Source organism: Barbus barbus (genome assembly GCF_936440315.1).
Source record: "Barbus barbus genome assembly, chromosome: 19".
In the NCBI taxonomy this organism is placed as follows: domain Eukaryota; kingdom Metazoa; phylum Chordata; class Actinopteri; order Cypriniformes; family Cyprinidae; genus Barbus; species Barbus barbus.
The window spans coordinates 6319208-6345813 of NC_136747.1; the positions used below are offsets into that span (position 1 = coordinate 6319208).

At 36.4% G+C, this 26606-nt stretch overlaps 2 protein-coding genes across 4 annotated transcripts in view; both read left to right on the forward strand.

The window, feature by feature from the left end:
• LOC306884961 (zinc finger protein 706-like) overlaps positions 1–7360 on the forward strand; it is a 7992-nt gene extending 632 nt beyond the window's left edge. Inside the window, exons 2-4 of one of the 3 annotated variants that reach the window (XM_079441237.1) lie at positions 383–518; positions 5703–5816; positions 5928–6526. In XM_079441237.1, the coding sequence (XP_079297363.1) occupies positions 384–518; positions 5703–5798 (231 nt within the window). In that variant the 5' untranslated portion in view covers position 383 and the 3' untranslated portion in view covers positions 5799–5816; positions 5928–6526. Of the gene's footprint in view, positions 1–382; positions 526–5702 lie in introns of all 3 variants that reach the window. The other 2 variants (XM_079441235.1, XM_079441236.1) reach the window with 2 other exon arrangements.
• Positions 7361–10006: 2646 nt separating this feature from the next.
• On the forward strand, positions 10007–24628 carry LOC306885521 (14-3-3 protein zeta-like). The gene is made up of 6 exons (XM_079442096.1): positions 10007–10111; positions 13638–13940; positions 16536–16659; positions 20964–21127; positions 21210–21305; positions 22418–24628. Exons 2-6 carry the CDS (start codon positions 13650–13652, stop codon positions 22475–22477), a joined length of 735 nt encoding a protein of 244 aa, XP_079298222.1. The 5' UTR covers positions 10007–10111; positions 13638–13649; the 3' UTR covers positions 22478–24628.
• Positions 24629–26606: the final 1978 nt, after the last annotated feature.

Here is a 26606-nt window from a genome sequence, read left to right on the forward strand (position 1 = left end):
ATGGAGCAGCTTGTGTCTTCTGATCACTCTGTGGTTTCTGTATCGAGCAACAACATCAGCTGCCTGACATTGTTATTGTTTTAAACTAAGGCAAAGACAGAACATGGTGTACACACTAAGTGTTAGTTAAGCCTCATATACCCTGAAAAGGAGACAAGACACAGTCCTGGTGGAGTTTTATCAGACTGAATTTTTATTAGCACAATAAATGATGTGGAGCTTGGTTTGTTGCTAGATAACTGGCACACAAACACTGATATAATGATGAGGTTTTGCAGTTGATTCTGTGTCTTGTTTGTTCTTGATAGCCCAGTATGTAAATCCATGACTCATACTTCACTCTCTGTATGTTGTTGACATCAGTTTGTCTTCCATCCAACAGCATGGCTCGTGGACACCAGAAAATCCAGTCTCAGCAGAAAAACGCCAAGAAGCAGGCAGAGATCAAGAAATCCAAAGGCCACGACCAGAAGACCGCGGCGAAAGCGGCGCTGGTGTTCACATGTGGCGTCTGCAGGGTCAGTGGTAATTATAGCCGGTTATTTTTACCCCAACAGATCATCCTTAGATGTTCTTTTCAACCAAGTTTCAATACCCACTTATGACAGATTGCACTTTTTATGCTTTTTGAACTTAATTGTATACACTTTGGACATTTTCTGAACACGGCCCAAAGAAATGAACCCATGTCTTCCCTGCATGCTGTCGATATAAAGCTGATTTTATAAATGGGTGTGTGTAGACAATGAATGTGTTGGGAAATTTTGTTCTCAAGCTGCAACTTGTTTCTGACTATGAAAGTTATTCACTGTAGGTAAAAAATCTGACTTGTCAGTACACCTTCTACCAATTACCAGTAACTGAGAGCCACATATGAGATTCATGGGCACAAACCATCTTAAAATCACCATCAGATCATGTTGGAAACCCATTTTACCTGTAGTTTTGTGACTGCGGAGCCACATACAGTTAAGTTGTGAATATATCACTGTCTTAATTACAATGGATAGCTGTACACATGCATTTGTTGCTGTTGTTAAAGCAATCCACTCACCAAACTGACATACTCCCAGAAAAGACATTTGGGAAACGGAAACAGAAGCCATTCTCCTCATTAGAAGTCAGTGTATTTAAAGGTAAAAAAAGCTTGCATTCAGTTTATTGAATCTGTGGTCACATTAGCGAAAAGTCCATTGTCTATTGGCAGTCGAGTAGTGATGTATGAAGCACAGCTCACGAAGAAGTCATCAAAGCAGGCAGCTTTCTGTTGGGTAATGCGGTGAATTGACATGACCAACTTGAACGTGAAATCTGTGTGGGAAATCTTTAGTGAAATTCCTCATTGCCTGGATTCCTATTGAAATAGTAGTTTTTCCATGTGAAAATTGGCAGACAATGGTAAATGTGACCGTACCTTTATAATACTGTATGTATATTTTAGGGCTGCACATTAATGACTAAACAAATAATCGTGCTTATTTTACCTATAAATCACAGTTATTATATAGGATTGTCCTCATTTGAAAAATGAATTTTTATATTGCATTAGAATTTTTGTCATGTAAGCAGGATGTTCATAGAACGTCAACTCACATGCAGGGTTTATTTTACCTCATCTAGTTTCCTGATTTATTATATTTACCATATACAATTAAAACACTCTCTACATTATGAAATACTTGTTAAAGCTTCTCTCAAAAGCCAAAACAGTGAAATTCCTGAAATTAATTGCAATGTTCCAAATTGTTAGCATTTTTATTAAAATGAAAAAAGACTTTATATTGTAGCAAAAGCGGCTTCGTGAAGGAACACAGACTGGTTGTTAACCTTTTATTTGTGCTGAATCTCTCAATGGAGTTCGCTAAAATGGGAAGATTTCTCTCTCCGCTGCTGTCAGCTTTCACTTAACAGTTAATATTCACCAATATTACCAATTTAACTGCACTGACACTATTGGTTGAGAAACAAAAAATGAACTAAATTGAGTTTAATAATGGCACTAACTTGGCAACATGGACATTGTTATTAAACTGAATTAACACTGAACTGACTTTAACAAAATTATGACACTAGTGCCTTCTCTAGAGCTGCTAATACAGAAATTGAACTTGTTTCATAATTGATGAACTTTGCAATAATGAGTCTTCTGTAGAGTTGCATTACAGCTTACATTTAATTCATTTCATAATGAGTTTTTGAGCTGATTTGAAACCATCTTTTTTTATTTATATATATATATATATATATATATATACACGTGTGTATATATATTTTATATTATAAATAAACTTATTTAATGTATAAACATAACATATTTTTCTTAAATATATATATGTGTGTGTATTTATATATACATAATAAATATACACAGTACACACTCATATATTATGTAAACAAACTTTTATTTTAGATGTGATTAATCGCGATAAATCGTTTGACAGCACTTATATATGCTGTCAAACGATTAAAATAAAAGTTTTTGTTTGCATAATATATCTGTGTGTCCTGTATATATAAATACACACACATACAGTGTATATTTTGAAAATATTTACATGTATTTACGTGTCTATATTTATATTCGTATAATTTATATTAGAAATAAATATATTTAATATATGAACAACATATTTTTCTGAAATGTAAACATGCATGTGTGTGTATTTTTATATATATATATACACATACATACATGCATACATATACATGATAAATATACACCGTACACACATACACTCACCTAAAGGATTATTAGGAACACCATACTAATACTGTGTTTGACCCCCTTTCGTCTTCAGAACTGCCTTAATTCTACGTGGCATTGATTCAACAAGGTGCTGAAAGCATTCTTTAGAAATGTTGGCCCATATTGATAGGATAGCATCTTGCAGTTGATGGAGATTTGTGGGATGCACATCCAGGGCACGAAGCTCCCGTTCCACCACATCCCAAAGATGCTCTATTGGGTTGAGATCTGGTGACTGTGGGGGCCATTTTAGTACAGTGAACTCATTGTCATGTTCAAGAAACCAATTTGAAATGATTCGAGCTTTGTTACATGGTGCATTATCCTGCTGGAAGTAGCCATCAGAGGATGGGTACCTGGTGGTCATAAAGGGATGGACATGGTCAGAAACAATGCTCAGGTAGGCCGTGGCATTTAAACGATGCCCAATTGGCACTAAGGGGCCTAAAGTGTGCCAAGAAAACATCCCCCACACCATTACACCACCACCACCAGCCTGCACAGTGGTAACAAGGCATGATGGATCCATGTTCTCATTCTGTTTACGCCAAATTCTGACTCTACCATCTGAATGTCTCAACAGAAATCGAGACTCATCAGACCAGGCAACATTTTTCCAGTCTTCAACCGTCCAATTTTGGTGAGCTCGTGCAAATTGTAGCCTCTTTTTCCTATTTGTAGTGGAGATGAGTGGTACCCGGTGGGGTCTTCTGCTGTTGTAGCCCATCCGCCTCAAGGTTGTGCGTGTTGTGGCTTCAGAAATGCTTTGCTGCATACCTCGGTTGTAACGAGTGGTTATTTCAGTCAAAGTTGCTCTTCTATCAGCTTGAATCAGTCGGCCCATTCTCCTCTGACCTCTAGCATCAACAAGGCATTTTCGCCCACAGCACTGCCGCATACTGGATGTTTTTCCCTTTTCACACCATTCTTTGTAAACCCTAGAAATGGTTGTGCGTGAAAATCCCAGTAACTGAGCAGATTGTGAAATACTCAGACTGTAGGTCTGGCACCAACAACCATGCCACGCTCAAAATTGCTTAAATCACCTTTCTTTCCCATTCTGACATTCAGTTTGGAGTTCAGGAGATTGTCTTGACCAGGACCACACCCCTAAATGCATTGAAGCAACTGCCATGTGATTGGTTGATTAGGTAATTGCATTAATGAGAAATTGAACCTTTAGGTGAGTGTATATTATGTAAACAACTTTTATTTTGGATGCAATTAAGCGCAATTAATCGTTTGACAGCACGAATATATATATATATATATATATATATATATATATATATATATATATATATATATATATATATATATATATATATATATATATATATATATATATATATATATATATATATATATATATATATTAGTGCTGTCAAACGATTACACATACATATATTGTGTGTGTGTGTGTGCGTATATTGGTTTGGGGAAACATTCTGACTATTTACTATGACTTTTGCCTAAATAAACTTCTAATTTAGTAATTTAGTACTTAGTAAGGTAGTTGTGATGTTTAGTTATGGGGTAGGTTTAAGGGATGTAAATTATGGTGATGAAGAATAAGGCAGTAATATGTACTTTATAAGTACTAATAAACAACAAGTTAGTTTTACTGTTTTACTAAAGTTATACTGTGTGTGTGTGTGTGTGCGTGTGTGTTTCTGTGTCTGTGTCTGTGTGTGTGTATATATGTTAGTGTATATGTTAGTAAAAATGTATCCATTGAAAAGCTCTGATTGGTGGATTTTAAATTTTGACATTTGGCAACCCCAAGCAATGGAAGATAACAAAAATGTCAAATGAACAGAATGTTTGCAGCATAAAATAACAATATTGCAAATGATTATTCTTAATTAATCAAGAGAAGTGGAAACTGTGACAACCCTAATGCAGTTAAAGGATTAGTTCACTTTTAAAAAACACTTTTGCTGATAATTTACTCACCCCCATGTCATCCAAGATGTCCATGTCTTTCTTTCTTCAGTCGAAAAGAAATTAAGGTTTTTGATGAAAACATTTCTCCATATAATGAACTTCAATGGGACCCAAACGGTTCAAGGTCAAAATGACAGTTTCAGTGCAGCTTCAAAAGGGCTTTAAACGATACCAGACGATGAATAAGGGTCTTATCTAGCGAAACGATCGGTCATTTCAAAAATAAATAAAAAAGTTTGTTTTATAAGCACAAATGCTCGCCTTGCTCTGTTCTGTGATGCGTGTTCGTGACGTCACGTAATACGCAATTGCGTGGAAAAGGTGACGGTTGAGGTAGGCGGAAGTACCGAGTCAGTAGGCTTTTTAATATTAAAACACCCAGGATACGCACACGAAATGGGCATTTTAAACGATAAACTGACACAAAGACATTTGAATATGTGTATATGGTCCTCCTTCCGCACATTTGTAAACACTGACTCGGTACTTCCGCCTAAGTCAACCGTGACCTTTTCCACAATTGCGTATTACGTGACGTCACGAACGCGCATCACAGAACAGAGCAAGGCGAGCATTTGTGCTTATAAAACTTAAACGTTTTTATTTATTTTTGAAATGACCGATCGTTTCGCTAGATAACACCCTTATTCATCGTCTGGTATCGTTTAAAGCCTTTTGAAGCTGCACTGAAACTGTCATTTTGACCTTGAACCGTTTGGGTCCCATTGAAGTCCATTTTATGGAGAAATGTTTTCATCAAAAACCTTAATTTCTTTTCGACTGAAGAAAGAAAGACATGGACATCTTGGATGACATGGGGGTGAGTAAATGATCAGCAAAAGTTTTTTTAAAAGTGAACTAATCCTTTAATGTGATTTTGGTCACCCACAATCCTTCAGGAATGAATTGGTTTGTACAAAGTGTTTGTTTCATACCAGAATGAAGCCAGACCTGGATTCCTTGAGCCATAGCATGGTGAACTAAACCATGAAACCTTTCTGTTTTACAGTCGCAAATGCCAGATCCCAAGACCTTCAAGCAGCATTTTGAGAGCAAGCACCCCAAGAGCCCTCTTCCCCCAGAGCTGGACGGCGTGGAGGCATGAACGGCCCGGACACCAGAGGTTGATTGTATAAAACATAACAATAAGAGTCCTGATCTCAAATTTTATTCAGCAGGACACGATCAGCGCTCTTACCTGAGTTTTATACACGCATCTTCCCCTTCACCGCAGACATGAATCCTGTGGATCAAAGACTGATGACGATTAGCTTCCCTCTCAACACTGTTTCAGAGAACTTGCCTTGGCTACGATCAGATCAGTGTATTACCTCAACCTGCACTCACACGCTTTCTTTTCTCATCTTACTTGTGTAATTTAATAGATTGAGAGAAATTAGAACACTACCAGTGATCGTCAGTATCATAAATGTGGTAGTTACGGACATAATTGTCTGCTTTTGCTTGGTAGATAAGACATAGATGAGTGCAAATGGACATGGAAGAGGTTTCCCACTACTTGACGTTTAGCCTGGGCAAAATTTCATTTTGATTTTTTTTCTGACTTTATTTTTCTGGTTTACTAATTTTGCTTTCCACCGATCAATCTCTTTTAGTCCAAAATTAACTGGTTCTGTACACTGGAATCTGATGTGTTTCTGTAAATCACTGGATGTGCCCGAGGTTACTGTATTCTTGATTTAATATTGCTGCAAAAGTTATTTCTCTTTGGAATTATCTCAAACAATATCGCCTCAATGTTTGATATTCCTGCTCAAGCCTCTTGGTTTCCACACCAATGTAATATATGTCTTTAATAAAATTTAACTTTACAACGTTGTGAGGCATGTCTTCAACACAGCTGGTAAGAAATCAGAGTCTAAAAACTTGATCTAAATATACTTTGAATGTGTGAATGGAAAAACAATTGACAGTGGCAACAAGGAACAGTGTTTCTAGGGCAGTTATTATGCATCATTACCTTGGCAACAACACAGCAGGTCAGTAATCACAGCAGAAGCAAACAGAATCAGACCCAGCCTGTTTGACCTAGTACATGTCTGGAGCTCTGGCAATGTCAACTGTTATTTTAAACTGGTTTTACATTAGCTCAGTGCATGCAGATTTGCACAATAATTGTTCATTACTGTTGTTATTAACTAAAACTATTAGTAATTGTTTTTGTTAATTGGAATAAAGCTCAAATAACATAAATATTAGAGGGAAAATTTTAACAAAAAAATTGGAACTGTTGCTTTGGCAACTAACTGAAATAAGTAAGTTTAACCCTTGTGCTGTGCTGAAAAATGATCGGCCTTTTAAAAATTACTTGTTAATCTCTCGATATGCCATTTTATGGCCAAAAGTTGTTTTTTTTTGTCAATTTCTTTTCTTTTAATTAGCACAAATTTTGTAATTCTTTCTGGGAAGTGATTGACTGTAGACTTATTTTGGGGATGTATTTTAGGTGCAGAAATTCATACGTAGGTTTTTGTAAAATCCCCCCAAAAGTACCAAAGTAATCAGTTGAAAGTCTAAAAAAAAATTCAAGATTTTTGGGGAAGTTGTTATACCCTGCATGAGCAAAGTCAGTCCATGTGATAATATTAACTAGCATTTTCAGGGAAAAGGAAATCCTTTCCGGGTCACAATGACTGAAACTGACTGAAACACAAAGAAAAAAATATATATATATAACTATATATATAATAAATAATATAAAAATTGTTAAAGGAATATTGTTCAATCACCACAGGAACTTGTTTCGATTTTGTGCTTTATTTCATTTTATTAATCAGTTCGTCATAATTGCTTCCGCCCTGAACTCAGGCATTTAACCACAGGGTGCTTGTATCAGATTTAGATAACAATGACACTACTTTTCCCAGAGCCAATCCCTGTTTGTCCCAGTCTCACTCGGGAGAATGCAGACAGTCAGTGGACCAACAGGAAGTTGCCCTGCAGGTTGAGACGAGTCAGGACTGCTGAAACACCCTTCTGTAAAGCATTCTGGTGGTTTCTGACTATTACAATAAATAGGACAATACAAAATACTTCAGATCACTCACCGGAAATAATTACCCCACAAATAGGGAAAATACAACCTGAAACTCTTAGTTTGTAATTAAAAATAGATTTTTATAAGAATGAAATGAATATAAATTCACAAGACTATTGTGGCGATTCTGAACAGATCAAGACCTTTAAGGTGTGACGAGCCAAAATCACCATTTTAAAGGCAGGACTTAATGTTCTGTTTAAATTAAACTAGGTTAAGTAATAGTTTATTAAATGTAGTTGTTATAACAAACAACTCAGCATTTGTGCATAATCATGTAAAAAAAAAATCATTAATCTTCAGTTTCTCAAATGCCGTTTTTCTGTTTCTTTGTTGGCTGTGTGACTGCATATTATAATTAATTGCCCCTGGATTGAGCTAATTTGTGTGAATGACCTCGAGTCTGTGTCATCAATGACTCACCGATGACAATGATGGTGAATCGGCGCTGAGCATGTTGAGGTAGGTGTGACTGCGGGTGGGGTAAAAATCCCTCTTTATGAGTCAAAATCTTACGTTTGAGAAAGTACAACGCATTGAGCAACAACAATTATCTCTAGAGAGTCACATTGTAATAATTACATAAACAATTTAGCATCGAAACCATGCCAACAAGATCAAGATCTTACAATGCTGGTGTGACTGTACTCATAAATTGGGTTGTAACATCTTAACACGCCGTTCCAACGAGAAAATGTGACCCTGTTAAAAATTAGCACATGTTCTCTTTATGGACCTCGATGGGAGATAATTGAGATTCAGCTTTTATTAGTATCTGGTTGCTCTGCTCCAGTTTAGAGGCCGAGCTGCTCTCTGACGCCGTGTGTTCAGACCATGCAGCTGAGCAGACAATATTGTCTGCCTTACTCTTTCATCCTCTTTGTGCGTAATGATTTCTTTATTTTTGGTGACAGCATCTATGCAAAAAGCGTGAAGTCTCACACACTGATGTATCATTGTCAACTATTGTGTTACACTATGGCAAACCCCATTACAGTGAAACTATACTATACACCATAAGCAAGACAATGAAGCAACACATGTCGGAAGTTAAATAAACCTAAACAGAGCAATGCATCTGTTTCATTAACACTAGTGAACATTAGTCATTTATTATGCAAATAAACAGTGTGAAAAAATATAGAAAAAGGGGGAGAAAATAAATAATGGTATGGGTTTTCTATTTATTTATTTTACTATCATTATGTTGTTATATTATTATTCACTACCATTTTTTGTGGTTGTTGTTGGGCTTTTTTGGTTCAGAGTTGCTGTTTATTATCAATCATTCTATATCTGTAATTGTATGGTGTAACCTGCTGAGAAAATCATAATAATAATAATAATGGGAATTATTTTAAATTCAATTCAATTTGAATTAAATATTCGTATTAAAGGTAGTATTAATATTTAAAAAATATATATTATTTTTATTAATTAAGAAAATTAAATATTTTAATTGTGATCTAATTAATGTGTGAAAGGCATAAATTACATTAACCCTATGAAGCCTACTGACTGTATCATTTTTAATATGCGAATACACGCCTAAATTATCAACATGATCAAAACTTTGCTGAAAATCATGTTGTACGCAATCTACTACATGCCTTCGATTGCATAATAATTCATACATTATTAGCAAATAAAAGGCATTTCAGTGTCATTAAAAAAATAAAAACACTTGCCTTTTGCTGTGAAGCCTTTACTGGTTTACATAAAGTAAAAGTAAGAATATCTTTTATATTATAAGCAATATTTCAAGATGAACACTAACTGGACTTACTTGATTACCCATATATATATAGGCCTATATATATATATATATATATATATATATATATATTTATTTTTTAGAAAAATCATATTTTGATCATCAATCATCATTGCATTTCATTATATATTTTCCCCCTCATAATAAATACTACAGAGCTTTGATCATATAATATCTTACTGAGAGCTATAGAGTGACTGATATTAATATGCTTTTCATGTAAGTAGCCTTATTAGTCTTATTGATCAATTGATTTTTCACAAGCTATCAAAATTTCATCTTGCTTTTTGGCATCTGCACCTCAGAAATAAAAGTGGGGTGTTTTATTTCTCCATATTCTCACGCTATTATATTCTCTGGAGGTTTTATAAATAGTGCTTTACACTTTAGAATCAAACGCGCTATCCGTGCAGCGCGCGCCAATCAAAACCCCGGTTGCCTAGGCAGCGGTTGACGTCACGGCCCCTGCTCCAGCAGAGCGCGAGTGGGAGGGAAACCCCGTGGATCTCAGAGGAACGCGGCGGCGCGCGCCACAGTCGCAGAGTGGCAGCTGAGTCGTACAGAAGGAGACCGCTCTCATTCACAGGTTAGCGTACTTTCGTTTCATTCAGCTCTTCAGTGCGCTGTTGCATACCTAAGAACAGTATTTATTTGTTTCGTGTCTGCTCGTTTTAACTAAACCGTTTATATCATTCGAAATGGTTCGTAATTCGCGCTTGCCGTAGGGATGCTTCAACGCTTTTGCTTGAGAAATGCCTCAGTGACGGTTGGGTTCAGCACGGATATTACCAGAATGATAATTTTCACTTATAAAACCCACGCTCAGGCTGTTATTTGACTTAATAAACGCCGTTTTCCGCGTTTTAGCTCATTCAACCGTTTCAGACAACGGAAGGATGAGTCCTCCTCCGCACGCAAATATCGCTTCATCTGTCTTTATTCGGATGTTAGTGAGAATATAGGGGTGAAAATGTGATTTATCGCATTCAAGCTCGGTCTTGGATGATATCTAGCAAGCTAGATCGTGTTGGGCACATTAGGCAAAAAAGTAGGGCGTTTACCTCACTGCTTTACTGTGGAGTTCCTGTCAGTTGAAGTGTGTGTGTCGTTATGAATTTGCTTATGGGAATGAATGGGTGTTTTGGTCTGTGTCAGCACAATGTAATATATTCTCATTGTCTAAAAGGCTGTTGTTGGATTAAATGGGGGCAGACGAGCTGCCCGGTTTAGCGTGGTTTCGTATTGAGACAAAGCGGACGCTAGAAAGGTAGCGTCAGGTAAAGAGCGGAACGCGCGAGCGCAGGGCGGGACGAGTTCGCACGCATAAATTCCCGGATGGACCGCGATCAGCTTGGTTGATATTTGGGGTGTCAATGTTTAAACATTGTTCGCTGTGTGGACTGGGCGTGGTCGGTGAAGGCATGTCCGCATTTTTGGCCATTTTCACTCCTTTTCTGTCATATCACACGTGAAATGCACTGTTAAAAAAAGGTATAATGTTAATATACCAACCTATTGATTACTGAAGTACTGACATCTGTGTAGTACCTTTGTAATGATCACCAAAAAAGCAGGTGGTGATGAGAAAGTCACAGCTTTGCCACTGAGAAGCTGAGAAGGAAATTACTCAGCAGTGTCATTCACACAAACACTTAACACGTCATGGTGTAACACGCATGAACCTGAGATAATGCAATGAACATTCATTTATCAACATTAGATGTAACATACAACCCTAATGTGCACAACCGATTAGAAAAAACTAAGAAGAAATGTAGTTATTTAAACGAAAAAAACATCAAATTTGAAACACATCAGAATATATGCCAACATCATATGCTATAATTAAAATGTATTAACAGGTAATAACAGTGGTTCTGGTATTCGAACTTGGTTGCATGTGAAATTGCAAAAAAAAAAGAGCATATTTGTGTGATTTAGATTTTATTTAGTAATTAAATCGTCTACTTTCTCCGTTTTTGCGTTGCGAATTAGTTCCAAGCGAAGTCGAATCAAATTCAGGGCCTGTTCACACCTATACACTTTTAATAATCAATCTAATTCTATGCGAATAGTGAAGTCCACACCACAACTATAACCGTAACGACACAGAGAAACAATATAGGTCTAGTGAAATATACTTTTTGTTTTTCTTCCAGCTGATGAACCATAAATACAATGAATCGCAGAATCCACCAGACTTTGGAGATCTCGAGCTTTTGAAGTGCAGACAACAAAACTGCAGTGCGCTTATAATAAACAGTGTGGACTAGGGCTGGGCGATATGGCTGAAAACTGTATCACGATATCAGTGTTTCATATCGGTCGATATCGATAATTATTGATATTGCTTTTAAGGTGGTACATCAAGTTTGTGGTATTGCCAGTCTTGGCGGGGACGACGGTCTTGCATAATTTGCAGACGACATTTGGTCTGACTACGGTCAGACTTATAATATCCGAACAACTGCCACACTGGCGAGCTGACTTTCTCTTTTATTTACAATTTCCTCGCTCGCTACGGCACTCATTTTCTGCTTATGAAGAGGAATCCAGCAGACCAGCCAATAGGGTCTGGCTGCAGACGTGCACTCTCAGCCGCGCGTGCGCACTTAGACACGAGACAACGATATGGCGCAAGCCGCGCAACCAAACATGATACTGTTACATGATTGGCTGTTAGCGTGTCACTCCCTACGTTTCTAGGTTACCAGAGAGCCTTTAGCCTTTGTTAATGCAACCAAACTTGCTTCGCAACCTTTGTTTTCTTCCGACGAAGAATAAAAAATATCGAACGTTTTATCGAACACATTTTTTATTGATATCGTTCACGTGTCTATCGCGATACATATCGTTATCGTTTTATCGCCCAGCCCTAGTGTGGACTCTTAAATAGTTTCTTTACAGCTATCATTGAAGACATGTTTGCAACAAGGATAACCATAATGCTAACTATAAAATTTGTAATAATCATAATTATAAAGTTTAATAATCGTTTTAATTCCATGAGTTTAGGGAAGTCCACTACTACCACTTGTTGGTAACTATATTGCGTTACTTTTCAAATAATTTTTTTATTTAGTATAGTTATCTTTATCGTTATCATTCTTGGTGTGAACAGACCTTTAATGTGTTTAAAAATAATATTTTAAATACGTAAATATTTAATAAATATATTTTGTATTGTCAAAATGTTAACCAGTTATTTTAGCTATATTGCCCTTCACCAATTTCCATTGTCTGCAATTTGCAGCGACCGAAAGAGTATGAGTATGTATGTGAAGTAACAAAGTTGAGTTTAACTTTATGCAGATAAACAGTGGTGCATTGTTGCTATTGCCAATGGGAGTTGGAGCCATTTCACCATATTTACACTAGAATTGCAACTAATCATTGTTTTGCTAATAGATTAATTTTTGAGTAATTGGATTAAAAAAAGATTAATTTTCATTATTCCTTATTTTTAGTTGTTTCATCTGGCCCAATATTGTCTTCCAAACAATGTGTAAATTGAAGGCTATGAAAATAAATTTACATTTATACAACAGACCATTTACATTTACAGCTTTAATAAAGTAAAAATCCTAGTGTTATATGTAGTACTTCAAACCGACATTTAATACATCCGATAAAACATATTTAATGTTACAAACTTTGCCCTCTTATTGTGTTGTACTCCATCTGTTTGACATGATTCAGCTCCGGCACTCATTTAGTGAAGTTTAACAGAGACTCGCTTGCTCTCGGGACAAGCCTTTATGCAAAACAAATCCTTGTGTGACATTCTAACATTTATAGATGCGACTATAAGTGTAGTAAGATATAAGTTATGCACTCACTGGGAAATCTATCGAACTCTGTTAATCTATTCAGATCAGATTGGAATCGGCCATCTCTTACTTTAGTTCAAAAACCATTACAGATTCAACATAATATGAGTTTTCTGTATGTTTTCAGCACTTTCTTGCATCTATTTGGTTGATCTTAAGCTAGATTTAATGGTCTAATTGAGATCTCCAATGAGCAAAGCATTTAGTACAGCACAAATTATAAATTTGCATATTAATTCATCTTTCTGGAGTGATGTAACTGAAATTCTGTCTCTCCTGTAGAACCTAGCAGCCATGGACAAGAGCCAACATGTGCAGAGGGCCAAACTGGCAGAGCAGGCCGAACGCTACGATGACATGGCTGACTCCATGAAGAAAGTGACTGAGCTTGGAGAGGAGCTGACCGATGAGGAGAGAAACCTGCTCTCTGTGGCCTACAAGAATGTTGTGGGCGCCCGCCGGTCCGCCTGGAGGGTGGTGTCCAGCATCGAGCAGAAGACCGAGGGCAGTGACAAACAGCAGATGGCTAAAGAGTACCGTGATAAGATTGAGACTGAGCTGAAAGCCATCTGCAAAGATGTTCTGGTGAGCTTCAAAAGGGAAAGAACCGTTGATAGGGATCATAACCATGGCAGAGCTTGACATTTTAAATGGGATGTGGTGAATAATGTCCTGTCAGCAAGGTGTTTATTTTTGTTTTTACCCAGAGCTAGGGTCAGGAATAAAGAGCTGGAGCCAGATTCATGAAACGTTATCATGAATAAAGTTCTTCTTAACGTTTTTTTTTTAAATTATTATTATTATTGACCTTTGAAGTGTTTTTTGTTGAGTTGATCAGCAAGTCAATCAAGTCAAATTGGCGTACAGTCAGAAAAAAAATTGGGTATTTTTAAGAAAATATGAGAAGTTCTTAGGATTTTAAGAGTTGCACTTAGGAACATTTATAGAAACATTTTGAAATGTATTTATTTCGGCATGAAACAAAAGTTGCAATCGTCTTTTCTTCTCTATTGTGACGTATATCCGAGTGAAAGAGCTTCTCGAATGAGACAGAAATGTAGGGGCATCATTTTTGTCCATCAGGAATTGATTGGATCATTGTCGTTTGCTATTGCTGTGATGTCATGTGAATGACAGGTTGTCCCGCCCTCATGTTGGTGAACATGCCGTCAGAGACAAGAATAGGAAGTTATTTTTATTCGAGATTACAAAGGCACATGAATTTAAAAAAAAAAACGAATGGGGGAAAAACAAACAGATAATTTCAAATAAACATTGTGATATCTTTGTTGATTTAATGAAAAATAATAAGAATTGTGAATTTAGATTTTGTTGTGACTTTAAAGGGGTCATCGAATGCCCATTTTACACAAGTTGATATAATTCTTTAGGGTCTTAATGAAAAGTCTATAACATACTTTGGTTAAAATTTCTCAATGGTAGTTTAAAAACACCTTCTTTACCCTGTCAAAATCAGATCTGTTTTCAGCAAGACGCTTTTTAGTCCATGTTGCTTTAAATCCTAGTGAGCTCTGCTGACTCCGCCCCTCTCTTCCGTGGAGTGACGAGTAGACCATAGAAATCTGTAGAATCCCTATTCGACCGCTCCAGATACGTTGACGTGTCAGCCATCTCGCATTCACCATAATAAATCAATGAATATTCAAAGATATACAAGCATATAACTTGCTGTTGTAGATGCACACAGTCAATGCACTCAAAGATTCGCAGACCGTTCCAAAAAAGTCACCGGAGTCGGTCGGACTGTTTACAGTTCACTCAGGGCGGGCCTAAGGTAAGACGGTCTTGTCAATCAACTCTCGTGGGAGCAGCCTGTGCAGAACTACATCATTCTGACAGGAATCTCAGAACAGCCTGATTTGAGGAAGGGGCAAATAGGGATTTTAAAAAAACACTGAGCGGATTTTTATCATTATAAGATGGATGTGTACACACACTTCAAACACACATTTATGTTCAAACAACTTATAAAGTGAATTTTGCATCCGATGATACTTTTAAGAAATTTCTTAATTTTTTTTTCTTTTTAGTTAATTTTCATGAATCCGGCCCCTGGTTCTCATTTTCATAATTAATTACTGAAGCGCTGTCCTCTTGTAAGATATTGTCGCAGAACTTCAGCCAGTCGGTAGCTAGAGGTCATTGGTTTTGCCCAAAACTGTATCTAGATAAGCAAAACAATGGAGTCCTTTGTTTGAATAGTCACCAAATCAGCTCTTCCTGTGGAGTGGTTTTGGATACAGAGTTTTTTTCTACCAGGAAACTAGAGGAGAGACTTGCTGTGTGCAACTGGATAAGGCTTTAATGAATCAGACAGGGCCATTGCCTCTCCTTGTACTGGGCTGTTTTAGTTGGATTGGAGCCTGAGACGTCTTAAACAGTGGAACATGGAATGTTACGCTTAGCGTTTATGACATTCCATGCATTTTCCACATGTTATTTAGACTGCATCCAGAAGAATGTGATGTTTAATCTGGTATTAGGAGGGTAATGGGTTTCAGTTGGCTTCTGCAAAGAAAGAACCAGCTGGATGTTACGTCTTACATCCGCTCAACAACTTTTGACATGAACATGTCAAACCAATAAGATGATTCGATAAAGCGCCATGTTAAGGTTATGAGGAAGGTGCATTTGCCGGTAGTCCTGATGTTCCTCACCAAATTAAGTTGGCAAGATAGAAATGACGATTCACATCAAAATGAAATGAATTGCAAAATGAAAGCTATTCACATCACGTGTGAATATATGCTGAATGTATAAATATATATAAAGTCCAACAATATTTAAAAGACTGCAAACAGCCATAAAACAAGGATGAAAGACAAGCAAGTAAAGCTGTACATAAATGTTGATTATGAATCAACTTTTAAAGAAAAAATATTCTCTGTGAAGATACTACAGGCTGGTCACTTGTTAAACACTTAAAAAAAAAAAAAAAAAATTATACAGAAAGTGTAGAACAAACCTTGATTGGCCGGTGTTTGCCGTCGAGTTATCTGAGCGGCTATGAGGCTTGATGTGTTTCCATAAATATTTAAATCTTTATAGACAAATTATGGTGACAAATTATGGAAATTTGTTGGGCATAAAGTGTGGGAACCACTCTTACTATTACTATTTTGGACTGTGTGTTTACATCCATGTGTGTCTTTTCCGCAGCATCTCCTGGACAAGTTTCTGATCCGCAGCACTTCTCCAGCAGAGAGCCAGGTGTTCTACCTGAAGATGAAGGGAGACTATTACCGCTACCTGGCTGAGGTTGCCGCAGGAGATGAGAAAACCGGTGAGCTTTTCCTAAATGCCTTTTATATGAGATTTATTCAAAATGCACATTTGTCTTTTCTAAATATCCTATATTTTGATTTGAGAAACGGATCTAAATGTTAGCTGGTCTTAGGTTTTCAGCGTGGTGCCTCTGAGTTGGAGGCTTTACATGTGTCTGCTGCCTGCTGTGCAGCCACACCTCCATCACACACTTGCAGATTTTTTTGGTTTGATAGCTACCAGTGGAACAGGTCTTTACTTGTGCTTCCACACCCTTAATGGCTGATTATTGAGGGAATGTTGCACAAATTCTCTTTTAAAACAGAAATGGTTTATGGTTCAGAATGTAAGCCACACTTGCAGGTATGCAGTGCTAGGGTCCTGTTAAATCAGTTTTCTTTTCCCCAAAGTCTGTTTTATTTTTCTCTCTTGATTGTTTTAATGGTTAAATAAAATTTTGATAAATGAAAAGTATGTCTAATTAATTAATCATGAAATTTATACAGATTAATAAAAATTTTAACAATAGGTTCAACAACAAATACATTTTTAGAATCCTTTTAAATGTTTAATTAAATTGTAATTATCAATAAGCATGTCTAATATAATTTTTTTATTATTATTTATTTTGGAAAATCTGTGTTATGTGTTTTAATTTTTGGATTTATGGTTCAATACAAAATATTTTTTCGGTGGTAATCAAATGATGGCATAAAACATTAACAATTTAATAAATATTTTACATTGTAATTAAATTAAAATAAGTTATTTTTATTTTTTACCCAAAAAAGTGCAGCACAACAGAGGTTTACTGTTAAAATTAAAGTAGAGAAGAAAAATTGTGATATGCATGAAAGTTTTAATGATTTTTAATAATACAGTGTATTATTATTATTATTGTTATAACCTTAAGAAGGTCAAAAGTACTTCCGCAAAACATCTTACATTTGCAAGCATAAACAATGCAACATAAAATACATGGCACACACACAGTGTTGCATAAAATACTCAATACTTTTTGGTATCAAATGAAATGCATATAATTAACTTTGTCTTTTTTTCTTTTTTTTTCTTTTACAGTTTATGTCTCAGAATTTGGCTAAATGAGCATCATGTTAATGCTTATTTTTAAAAGCATGCCAGTAATGCTTGAAATGCTGGCCAGATTGACAGCCCACTAGGTTTTGGAACAGAGCAATAATGTCCACATGAAAAATCTTACATAACTGCAAATATAACTCTCGTGGTGATTTTAATGTTGTTTTACTCATTTGCTTGTCCTTGAACTAGTTTACTGGCCCTGCTCCAAACGCTCTAGCTGCCTACCTAGAAGCATCTCACACACACCAACACAAACACTGATCCAAACAGTATGCGGCAGAATGATGCTGCCTTAAACACACCACCTCGTTTTAGCCAACATATGGCAGCATCTTAAGGAGAAGACAATCTCAGAATGCATTGCTCAGGGAAATCCCCTTTATAAATACTTTATCAAGTCCTTAAAAGAATTGATGGAAAATAGCTCCATCTTATTAAAAATGCTCTTTATCTTTGTGCACCTATTAGAATAGCGAGTAACATTGCTAGGGTTTGGAAAAGAGCAAGAGTTCCCAAAAAGCACCACCTGACTGTATTTGATGCTTCTGAACTCAAGAGGTCAATCAATTAACACTCTTAATAGAGCTAGAAATCTCATGAAGTAGCCACAGACTCAGATTTTTCATTAATTATATATCTGGAGATGAGGGATGGAGGTTTAGATCTGAAGGTCTTGTGTCCTAGTTCATGAAGCTCTTGAGACACAAGCAGCTTGCAGATTAATTTAAGGACGTCCAGTGTGACGGTTTCATGCCCGCATGTAATATCCTCTCCGTAGCTCATATCTCTGCTTTATTACAAAGAACCAAGCCAATCAAATGATTTGGTTGTAGGACTGGGCAATATGGCAAAAAAACAAAACCTCAAATTTTTTTCAGAATGGGTTTTTCTTTGTTGGTTTTTTTACGATTTTTAACTAGTCAACTTGAAAATGTAACTACAGCTATAATTAACTGTAAATATTCTGTGAAAACAATGAACAGTAGCTTTGAGCCTGTCAGACATAGTAGTTTTTTACAGCTTTTTTTAATTAGATTGCGCTGTTTTTTCTATGTAAACATGGACGCGTTTGTTTCTTGCAGTGTCTCATGCATGAAACAGCATTCTAAAAACGTGCCGCTCAAGTTTAAAGAAGTTCACTCCCATCTTCTTCCTATTCCACTGCCCGCGTCGCATCTTTGTCAACACAAAAGCGCATTCTGTGTGATATGAGCGACATGCGGTCGGATCATTGGACAATAGCATTGGCATATTGTCAAAGTTTCTAATTCTTACGTTTGGCAATATTTCTATTTGAAATCGTGATTCCTCGATTTATAAAAAATAAAATCGTGGCAAAACATTAAATTTGAATAAATTGATAAAATGGGAAAAATCGCTCAGCCCTGTCTTGGTTGTTTTGTGTGCTTCCAGTGAGCACAATGCAAATGTTGTGGTTTTATTTTCCACCATCCAGTCTTTGTCTCATCACAAGCGGACATCTCGGCTGCAGATGGAGTGTTGTTACAGGAAGAGCTGCAGTACGCAGTTCAGTCTATCCTCCTCCACCTCGCTTGGTTTCATTAATGAGTGATTTCCCTCCACATGTGGTCTTAGTCTGTCTGTGGAAGTAATAATTCACTCTTTCCGATATATGCATGAGGTTATTAGGGCTGCTGCTTCTCCCTGCAGGGTTTGATGAATTTTTAAGGGCCTGGTGTGTTTCTATGGCAGCACAGGATTGAATGATCTGACTGAAGCTGCCATCTGTGGAAACGACAGGACCGGGCTATGCTGCAGATCCTAGATCACTCTGTTTGTGTAGTATTATAGATAAGCGGCAGGTTTCGTTGATTCTTTCTGAAGAGGAAAGAACACTGCTCGTCTGTTTGAGCATAAGCAGCTGCTGACCTACTGCTGTTAGTGTGATGGGCTGCATGATCATCGCCATGGCAACAGCATCTGGATGATGCGTGTCGACCAGCTGGGTTTAGGCTGAAGCTCCTGTGGGTTGAGCGCTCGGCCTCCTGAAGCTCTTCAAATGAACAATTACTGCTCATCGGGCACAGCGCTCTCGTCAAACGCTCTTTACAGAGCTGCTGTCTTTTTCAAATATTTATGCATTTCTCTCTGAGCACGGATCAATACTGGCAACCGCACGCTCTTGATGCACCATTATATAGACAATTGCTAACAGCTCTCCAGTGTACAGAGAAGGAAATTATATTTCATTTTCAGCCATGTGGGGGGAAAAAAAACGTAAAATGCAAATTTTGAAATGGCTTTTTTCCACTGCAGTAACCATCATAAGGCATACATTTAAAGTGTTTAATGTCGGATTTAAAAGCGTAAAAATCTAGTTCAAGTAAAACATATTTTCCACAGGCAGTTTTCTCAAAATAATCATGAGGAGCAATATTTCTCTTTTCATGTAACGCCTCACAAAACTTGAGTGACTCAAACTAAATGCTGAATTGGTCATACACAAGGCAGGAGGGGCATGAAACCAGATTTAGGACACTTAACTGGCCATATAAAAAGCACATTAAGATCAGATTCCTTGAATTTAATATTTTATGGGTTGTAAATCCTCAAGAAAATATTGTAAATGTTTTATGTGCTTAAATGTTGGGGTCGGTAATAGATTTTATTTGATTTTTTTCAATGTTTTTGAAAGTCTCTGATGCTTACCAAGGCTGCATTTATTTGATCAAAAATACAATAAAAACAGTAAACTTGTGAAATATTATAACTAATTTATAATAACTGTTTTCTATCTGAATATATTTTAAATTATAATTTATTTTTGTCATGCAAAACTGAATTTTCAGCATCATTACTCCAGTCTTCAGTGTCACATGATCCTTCAGAAATCATCCTAATATGCTGATTTGCTGCTCAAGAAAAAATTATTATTACGACCAATGTTGAAAACCGTTGTTTTCATATTTTTGTGAAAACTGGGATACATTAATTTTTTTTATATATAGGATTCTTTGATGAATAGAAAGTTCAAAAGATCAGAATATATTTGAAACGGAAATCTTTACTGTCTCTAATGACCAATTTAATGCATTCTTTCTGAATAGAAGTATGCATTTCTTTCAAGAACAACAACAACAAAACAACTTATTGACCCCAAACTTTTTAACACTAGTGTATATTGTCGGCCTTAATCTGTGCTGTTCTGTGGGAAAGTATGTAATGATTCTTGCATAAATAATGTTGTGTGTTTGTACACAGATATCATCCAGAAGTCTCAGGAAGGGTACCAGGCTGCCTTTGACATCAGCAAAGACAACATGCAGCCCACTCATCCCATCCGCCTGGGCCTGGCTCTCAACTTTTCAGTCTTTTACTATGAGATCCTGAACTCTCCAGAGCAGGCCTGTGAACTTGCCAAGAAGGTTAGAATGGGTGATCATGGGGCTCAAAGCTCATACACAGAATTAAGCTTGGTATTACGTATTTAACCATGTTCCTTTGTAGGCTTTTGATGATGCCATTGCTGAGCTGGACCAGTTAACTGAAGACTCGTATAAAGACAGCACACTCATCATGCAGCTACTTCGAGACAATCTGACAGTGAGTTGTTGTTTTCTGATATTAACCCAGTACTGGCATGTAAATAGCTGAGAATTGCACTGCCGATAATCATACAAGCAACTGATTTTACTAGCGCTTTAACTCTTTCCTAATTAAAAAAACACTCACTAAGATATCGTCATAATCATAATAGGAGTCTGTAAAAACCTTGTAAAGATTGGACAGTCATTGGAAAGGTCTCTAGTGGAATACAGCAAGTTTATTTGATTCACTTACAAACTATAGGAGGTATTCAAATGTTAAAATCCTTAAATGAACATGTTCAGAGGCATTCATGCGTAATATGCTCTTGTATTAAAAACGGTTGGCTAGTGTTTGATTGAGTGGAAAGCAGAGGTTTGGATACATTAAACTAGTTTTAAATGGGTAATGAAATGAAAAATCAAAATGTCCTTGATATTTACACACATAAGTGATTAGAGTTTCATACCTCAAAGCTAACTTCCCATTTCAAAATGTGAGTTTTGTTGTTTTCCGCCCTTCTGAAACACATGAAATAGGTGGTTTACCAATCACAGTGTTTACTTGTATAGTATTTTTGATAGTGCTGTCAAACGATTAATCTCATCCAAAATAAACGTTTTTGTTTACATATGTATTAATTTTTGATGAATAATACAAATATATATTTATAATTTACAAATATTCGATCTAACCTCCAGATAATTTCTATAAAATATACAGATCTGAAAATGCATTTCATGACCACTGTAACTTCAAAATACAAAGCTCATGACGTTAAGACACTGGAAAAAAACAACAGGAATGGAAATTACAATTACAAACTGATGTAGCTTTTTTTTGCCACATTTTGCTTATTTTAATGAAAAATAAAATATGGAAAATGCAATATTACCTACAGAAGACGATCTTGATTATAAAGAGATCAAACATTAGTTAAGTCAAGAAAGGTCAGGATGTAACATTCTTACTACTTATGGCTGTCAGTAATAAAAACGATGCAATTTATAAGATGTGCAGCACTGGATGTATCATGCTCCTTTCTACCCATTGAATTGTCCATATTTAAAAAAATAAATAGACCGATATGGATGTGCACACTTTAACGTCCCCTGCTTTGCTGCTTTCAGCTGTGGACCTCTGACAATCAGGCCGACGGTGAGGACACAGAGGAGGGCCGGGAAAACTAAAGCCAACTCCACAAAGAACCTTTTCAGTCAGCACAGCGAGAGACAACGCTGTCTCTACAGTTCCAGCTTCATACTCACCAGCCCGTCATTTATGTGTGTGTTTGGATTTGAGAGTGTGAAGGAAAGACTGTTTGTGTACGTGTGTTTGTTTGGGGGGGCAAACAGCAGTTGTTTGTCTTCTGTTAATTGTGGATTGGAGAATGCAGTGTAGATTGTTGGCTTGATGTGTGCTCATGCATGTGCTCATGGGATGCCAGTCACCATCAAGCCACCATCGACTTTGCTGTAGATGCATATGTGTGTGTGTGTTTGAGAGAGAGAGAATGAACCCTTTTCTGAGTTTGCTAGGGGAGCATTTAGTGATGGGTTTCTTGTGGCTTAGACTGAATTCTTCATTTTCCTAAAGAATCATGGGAAATAAACCAAAAGTCAGTATGAACGAATACTTGTGACAGATTGGGCTCGTGCAAGACATTTTACTTCAATTGTCAAGTGTTTGATTTCTCATTGGTGAATAACGCGTACAATCTCTCTTTGTTGACCTAAGATCAAAAAGACTTGACACATGGCTTATACTGTAACTTTGATATAAAAGTCTTGTTACCGGAGCAGTAAGTAATGCTTTTCATGCGCTTATCTGATTAATACTGTTTTCTATTAGGAGTTTCGGTTTTGTTTTATTTGTACTACTACTTACTAAATCTGTTTTTAGTTTGTTTTGTTTACTCTTTTGATACTTGCCTAAAATGCATGTGGCTTTAGTTAATCAGGGTGACTGGAGTTGGCTGATTGGGCTGCCTAGAAACTGTCTTTGAATTTTCATACGGAACACTCAGCATTATTGTTATTTGTTATGGAGGGTGGGCGGAGGGATCTGGATCTCATGTTAGTGGAATTAAAACGGATAAAACACAAACCACATGATCTCCTGGTCTTTTTGCGTTGCGTTCGGTCTCTGGGGTTTCTCAAACCTGGCCGTTCCAGAAAAGATCCTGGACTTCAAGTGTTCATTTTCACAAGTGCTTGCAGTTGTGGGTTGGTTATGTGACACAAATTAAGATTGAAAAGAATTTTCTACTCAATAATCAAGAAATGGTTCCCAAAGCATGAGAGTCGCCCTTATGTTGTTCCAAACCTTTCTTGGAACATAAAAGGAGATGTTAAGAAGCGGGGAAAACTAAAGTGAATGGAAACTGGATTTATCAAACTCTGAGAATGTGATGTCTGATTTTAAACAAAACGCTCTGTGGCCATAACTGATGTGAAACTGACTTTTGACATGCCGTTTTTAATGTACATTAATACAAACAGGAATGGAAATACAAATTTCAGTCTGTTGATCACACAAACTATCATGTGACTACAGGAGACTTGGAAGACAAGTTGGATTTTGTCCTGTCCCCCATTCATTTTTGTTGTATTAAAAAGAAAATTAAATGTAAAATTTGAGAAAGAAAATTAAATTCAAAACTTTCTCAATTCTTTTTAAGTTCTTGCGACTTTTCTGTCTTAAAAAATAAAATATTGAGACCCTCTAACACTATTCTCTATTCTTTTTCAATTCTACTTGTGTTGTTGTTTATTTAATTTTTTTTAAACCTTACTAAGTGTACTTCGTTAGCCGTATTATTGCTCTTTTATGTCCTCATTTGTAAGTCGCTTTGGCTAAAATTGTCTGCTAAATGTAAATATAAATAAAAAAGAAGGAATGGCGTTTGGAACAACATGAGGGTCGGTTAAGATTCAGTGCTTTAATGCTGCTTCGGCTTCGAGCGTGTTGGTGGTCAAGTGATTGTCTTCTCAGACCTGTTTTACAAGTGGAGCAGGAACTGGGTCATATCATCTCAGTGGGACTGCAGTCATCCGAGTCCTGCACCAGATTCACTGGGCCGAGGAGAGAAGGACAGGTGCTGAGTAACTCCTGATGTCCCCAGTGCGCTCCAGGCGTGAACAAGCTGTGTGATCTGTTGTTCATGTCATGATGTCTGCAGTATTGAGCACACGGTGATAAGCTTAAATGTCGTCCTGCTAATGGAAAACTTGGACCATGCTAAAACAGCAGCCAAAAAAAACTCAACATTAACTAAAAAAAAAAAAGTCTAGTTACAAAATAAAGCAAATAAAAATGACTCGACTAAAAAAACTTTAACTAAAATGAAAATAAAAACTTAAAATATATCAATGACACTAAAATAACAGACCTGGACAGTTTTAAATTGGTGAATTGTGAGTCCCTGACAACTTAAGTAAATTAATAAAATCTTCAAATGTTATGAAAATTACTAGGAAATGGCTAGAAATTGCTCTTTAAAACTGAAATAATTTTTTTAAATCCTGGTCCAGTAACTACAGTAATTCAAAAGTAATGGTCAAAATGTGTAGTATATTATAATATAATAATGAAACCTGGGAATATCGGAATTGTGATTTCAAAAAATCGGTAACACTTTACAATAAGGTTCCATTAGTTAATGTATTAACTAACATGAACAAACAATGCACTCTAAATAATATGGTGCTATATAGCACTAAAAGTGGTTATTTGGCTCGTGATCATAGGGGAACCACTTTTGGTGCTGTATAGCAGCAAATCTTGGTGCATTAGTGGTTCTTCACTGGTTCTTTGGCATGGCTGAGGTGCTATATAGCACCGCTACTATATACAGAACCTGTTAAGCTCCTGTATGGGTCTTCAGTGGTTCTTTGGGGTGATTAAGGTGCTATATAGCACCACTGCCATACAAAGAACCTGTTAAGCCCCTTTAAAGGTTCTTTAGGAGCCAAAGAACCACTGTTGGTGCTGTTTAGCACCATTTTTGTTGAAGAAATGCAATGCAATATGGCACCTCTTATGGTTCTACATAGCATCATTTGACAAAGGTTCTGTATAGCACCTTTAAAGATATGGTGCTATATAGCACCAAAAGTGGTTCCCCTATGATTACGAGCCAAGAACCACTTTTAGTGCTATATAGCACCATTTTTTTTTTTTTGAGTGTGGGAAATACATTTATTACAGTTTTTATTCATCTCTGTCAACGTTATTTAATGAAAATACAGTTAGTTAGTTCATTTTAGTTCACAGTGAATTAACTAATGTTAATAAGCACAACTTTTGATTTAATAATGCATTACTAAATGTTGAAATTAACATTAAGATTAATAAATGCTGTAGAAGTATTGTTCATTCTTAGTTCATGTTAACTTAAGTACTTAACTAATGTTAACTAATGAACCTTATTGTAAAGTGTTACCAGAAAATCTTTAAAAATCGTGAAAATTATAAGTAATTGCACATTTCAGTGATTAGAAATTGCTCTTTAAAACTGGAATCGATCCAGTGACTGTATATAGTAATAAATAAAAATACACATATATAATATAATATAATATAATAGAATAGAATAGAATAGAATATATGTGTGTGTGTGTGTGTGTGTGCGCACACACATACAGTCATGGCCAAAAATATTGGTACCCTTGCTAAATATGATCAAAGAAGGCTGTGAAAATTAATCTGCATTGTTAATCCTTTTGATCTTTTATTTAAAAAATTCACAAAAATCTAACTTTCATTGGATAATAATTTAAAATGGGAGGAAATATCATTATGAAATAAATGTTTTTCTCTAATACACATTGGCCATAATTAATGGCACCCTTTTATTCAATACTTTTTTAAACCTCCATTTGCCAGTTTAACAGCTCTAAATGTTCTCCTATAATGCCTGATGAGGTTAGAGAACACCTGACAAGAGATCAGAGACCATTCCTTCATCCAGAATCACTCCAGATCCCTCAGATTCACAGCTCCATGACGGTGCTGCTTCTCTTCAGTTCACCCACTCATTTTCTACAGGGTTCAGGTCAGAGGACTGGAATGGCCAGCAGAAGCTTGGTTTTGTGCTCAGTGACCCATTTTTGTGTTGTTTTTGAGGTTTGTGTTTGTATTATTGTACGGTTGGAAGATCCAAACATGGCCCATTATAAGATTTCTAACAGAGTCAGTCACTTATTGATTTTTTATCTGTTGGTATTTGATAGAATCCATGATGCCATGTGTCTAAACAAGATGTCCAGGACCTCCAGCAGAAATATAGGCCCACAACATCAAAAATACAGCAGTATA

Excerpts from the sequence above, each read along its gene's own strand:
- LOC306885521 (XM_079442096.1), top strand. The coding sequence starts at position 13,650 with ATGGACAAGAGCCAACATGTGCAGAGGGCCAAACTGGCAGAGCAGGCC. Across the intron at positions 16,660-20,963 it reads CGCAGGAGATGAGAAAACCG|ATATCATCCAGAAGTCTCAG; the intron begins GTGAGCTTTTCC and ends GTTTGTACACAG. Across the intron at positions 21,128-21,209 it reads CCTGTGAACTTGCCAAGAAG|GCTTTTGATGATGCCATTGC; the intron begins GTTAGAATGGGT and ends GTTCCTTTGTAG.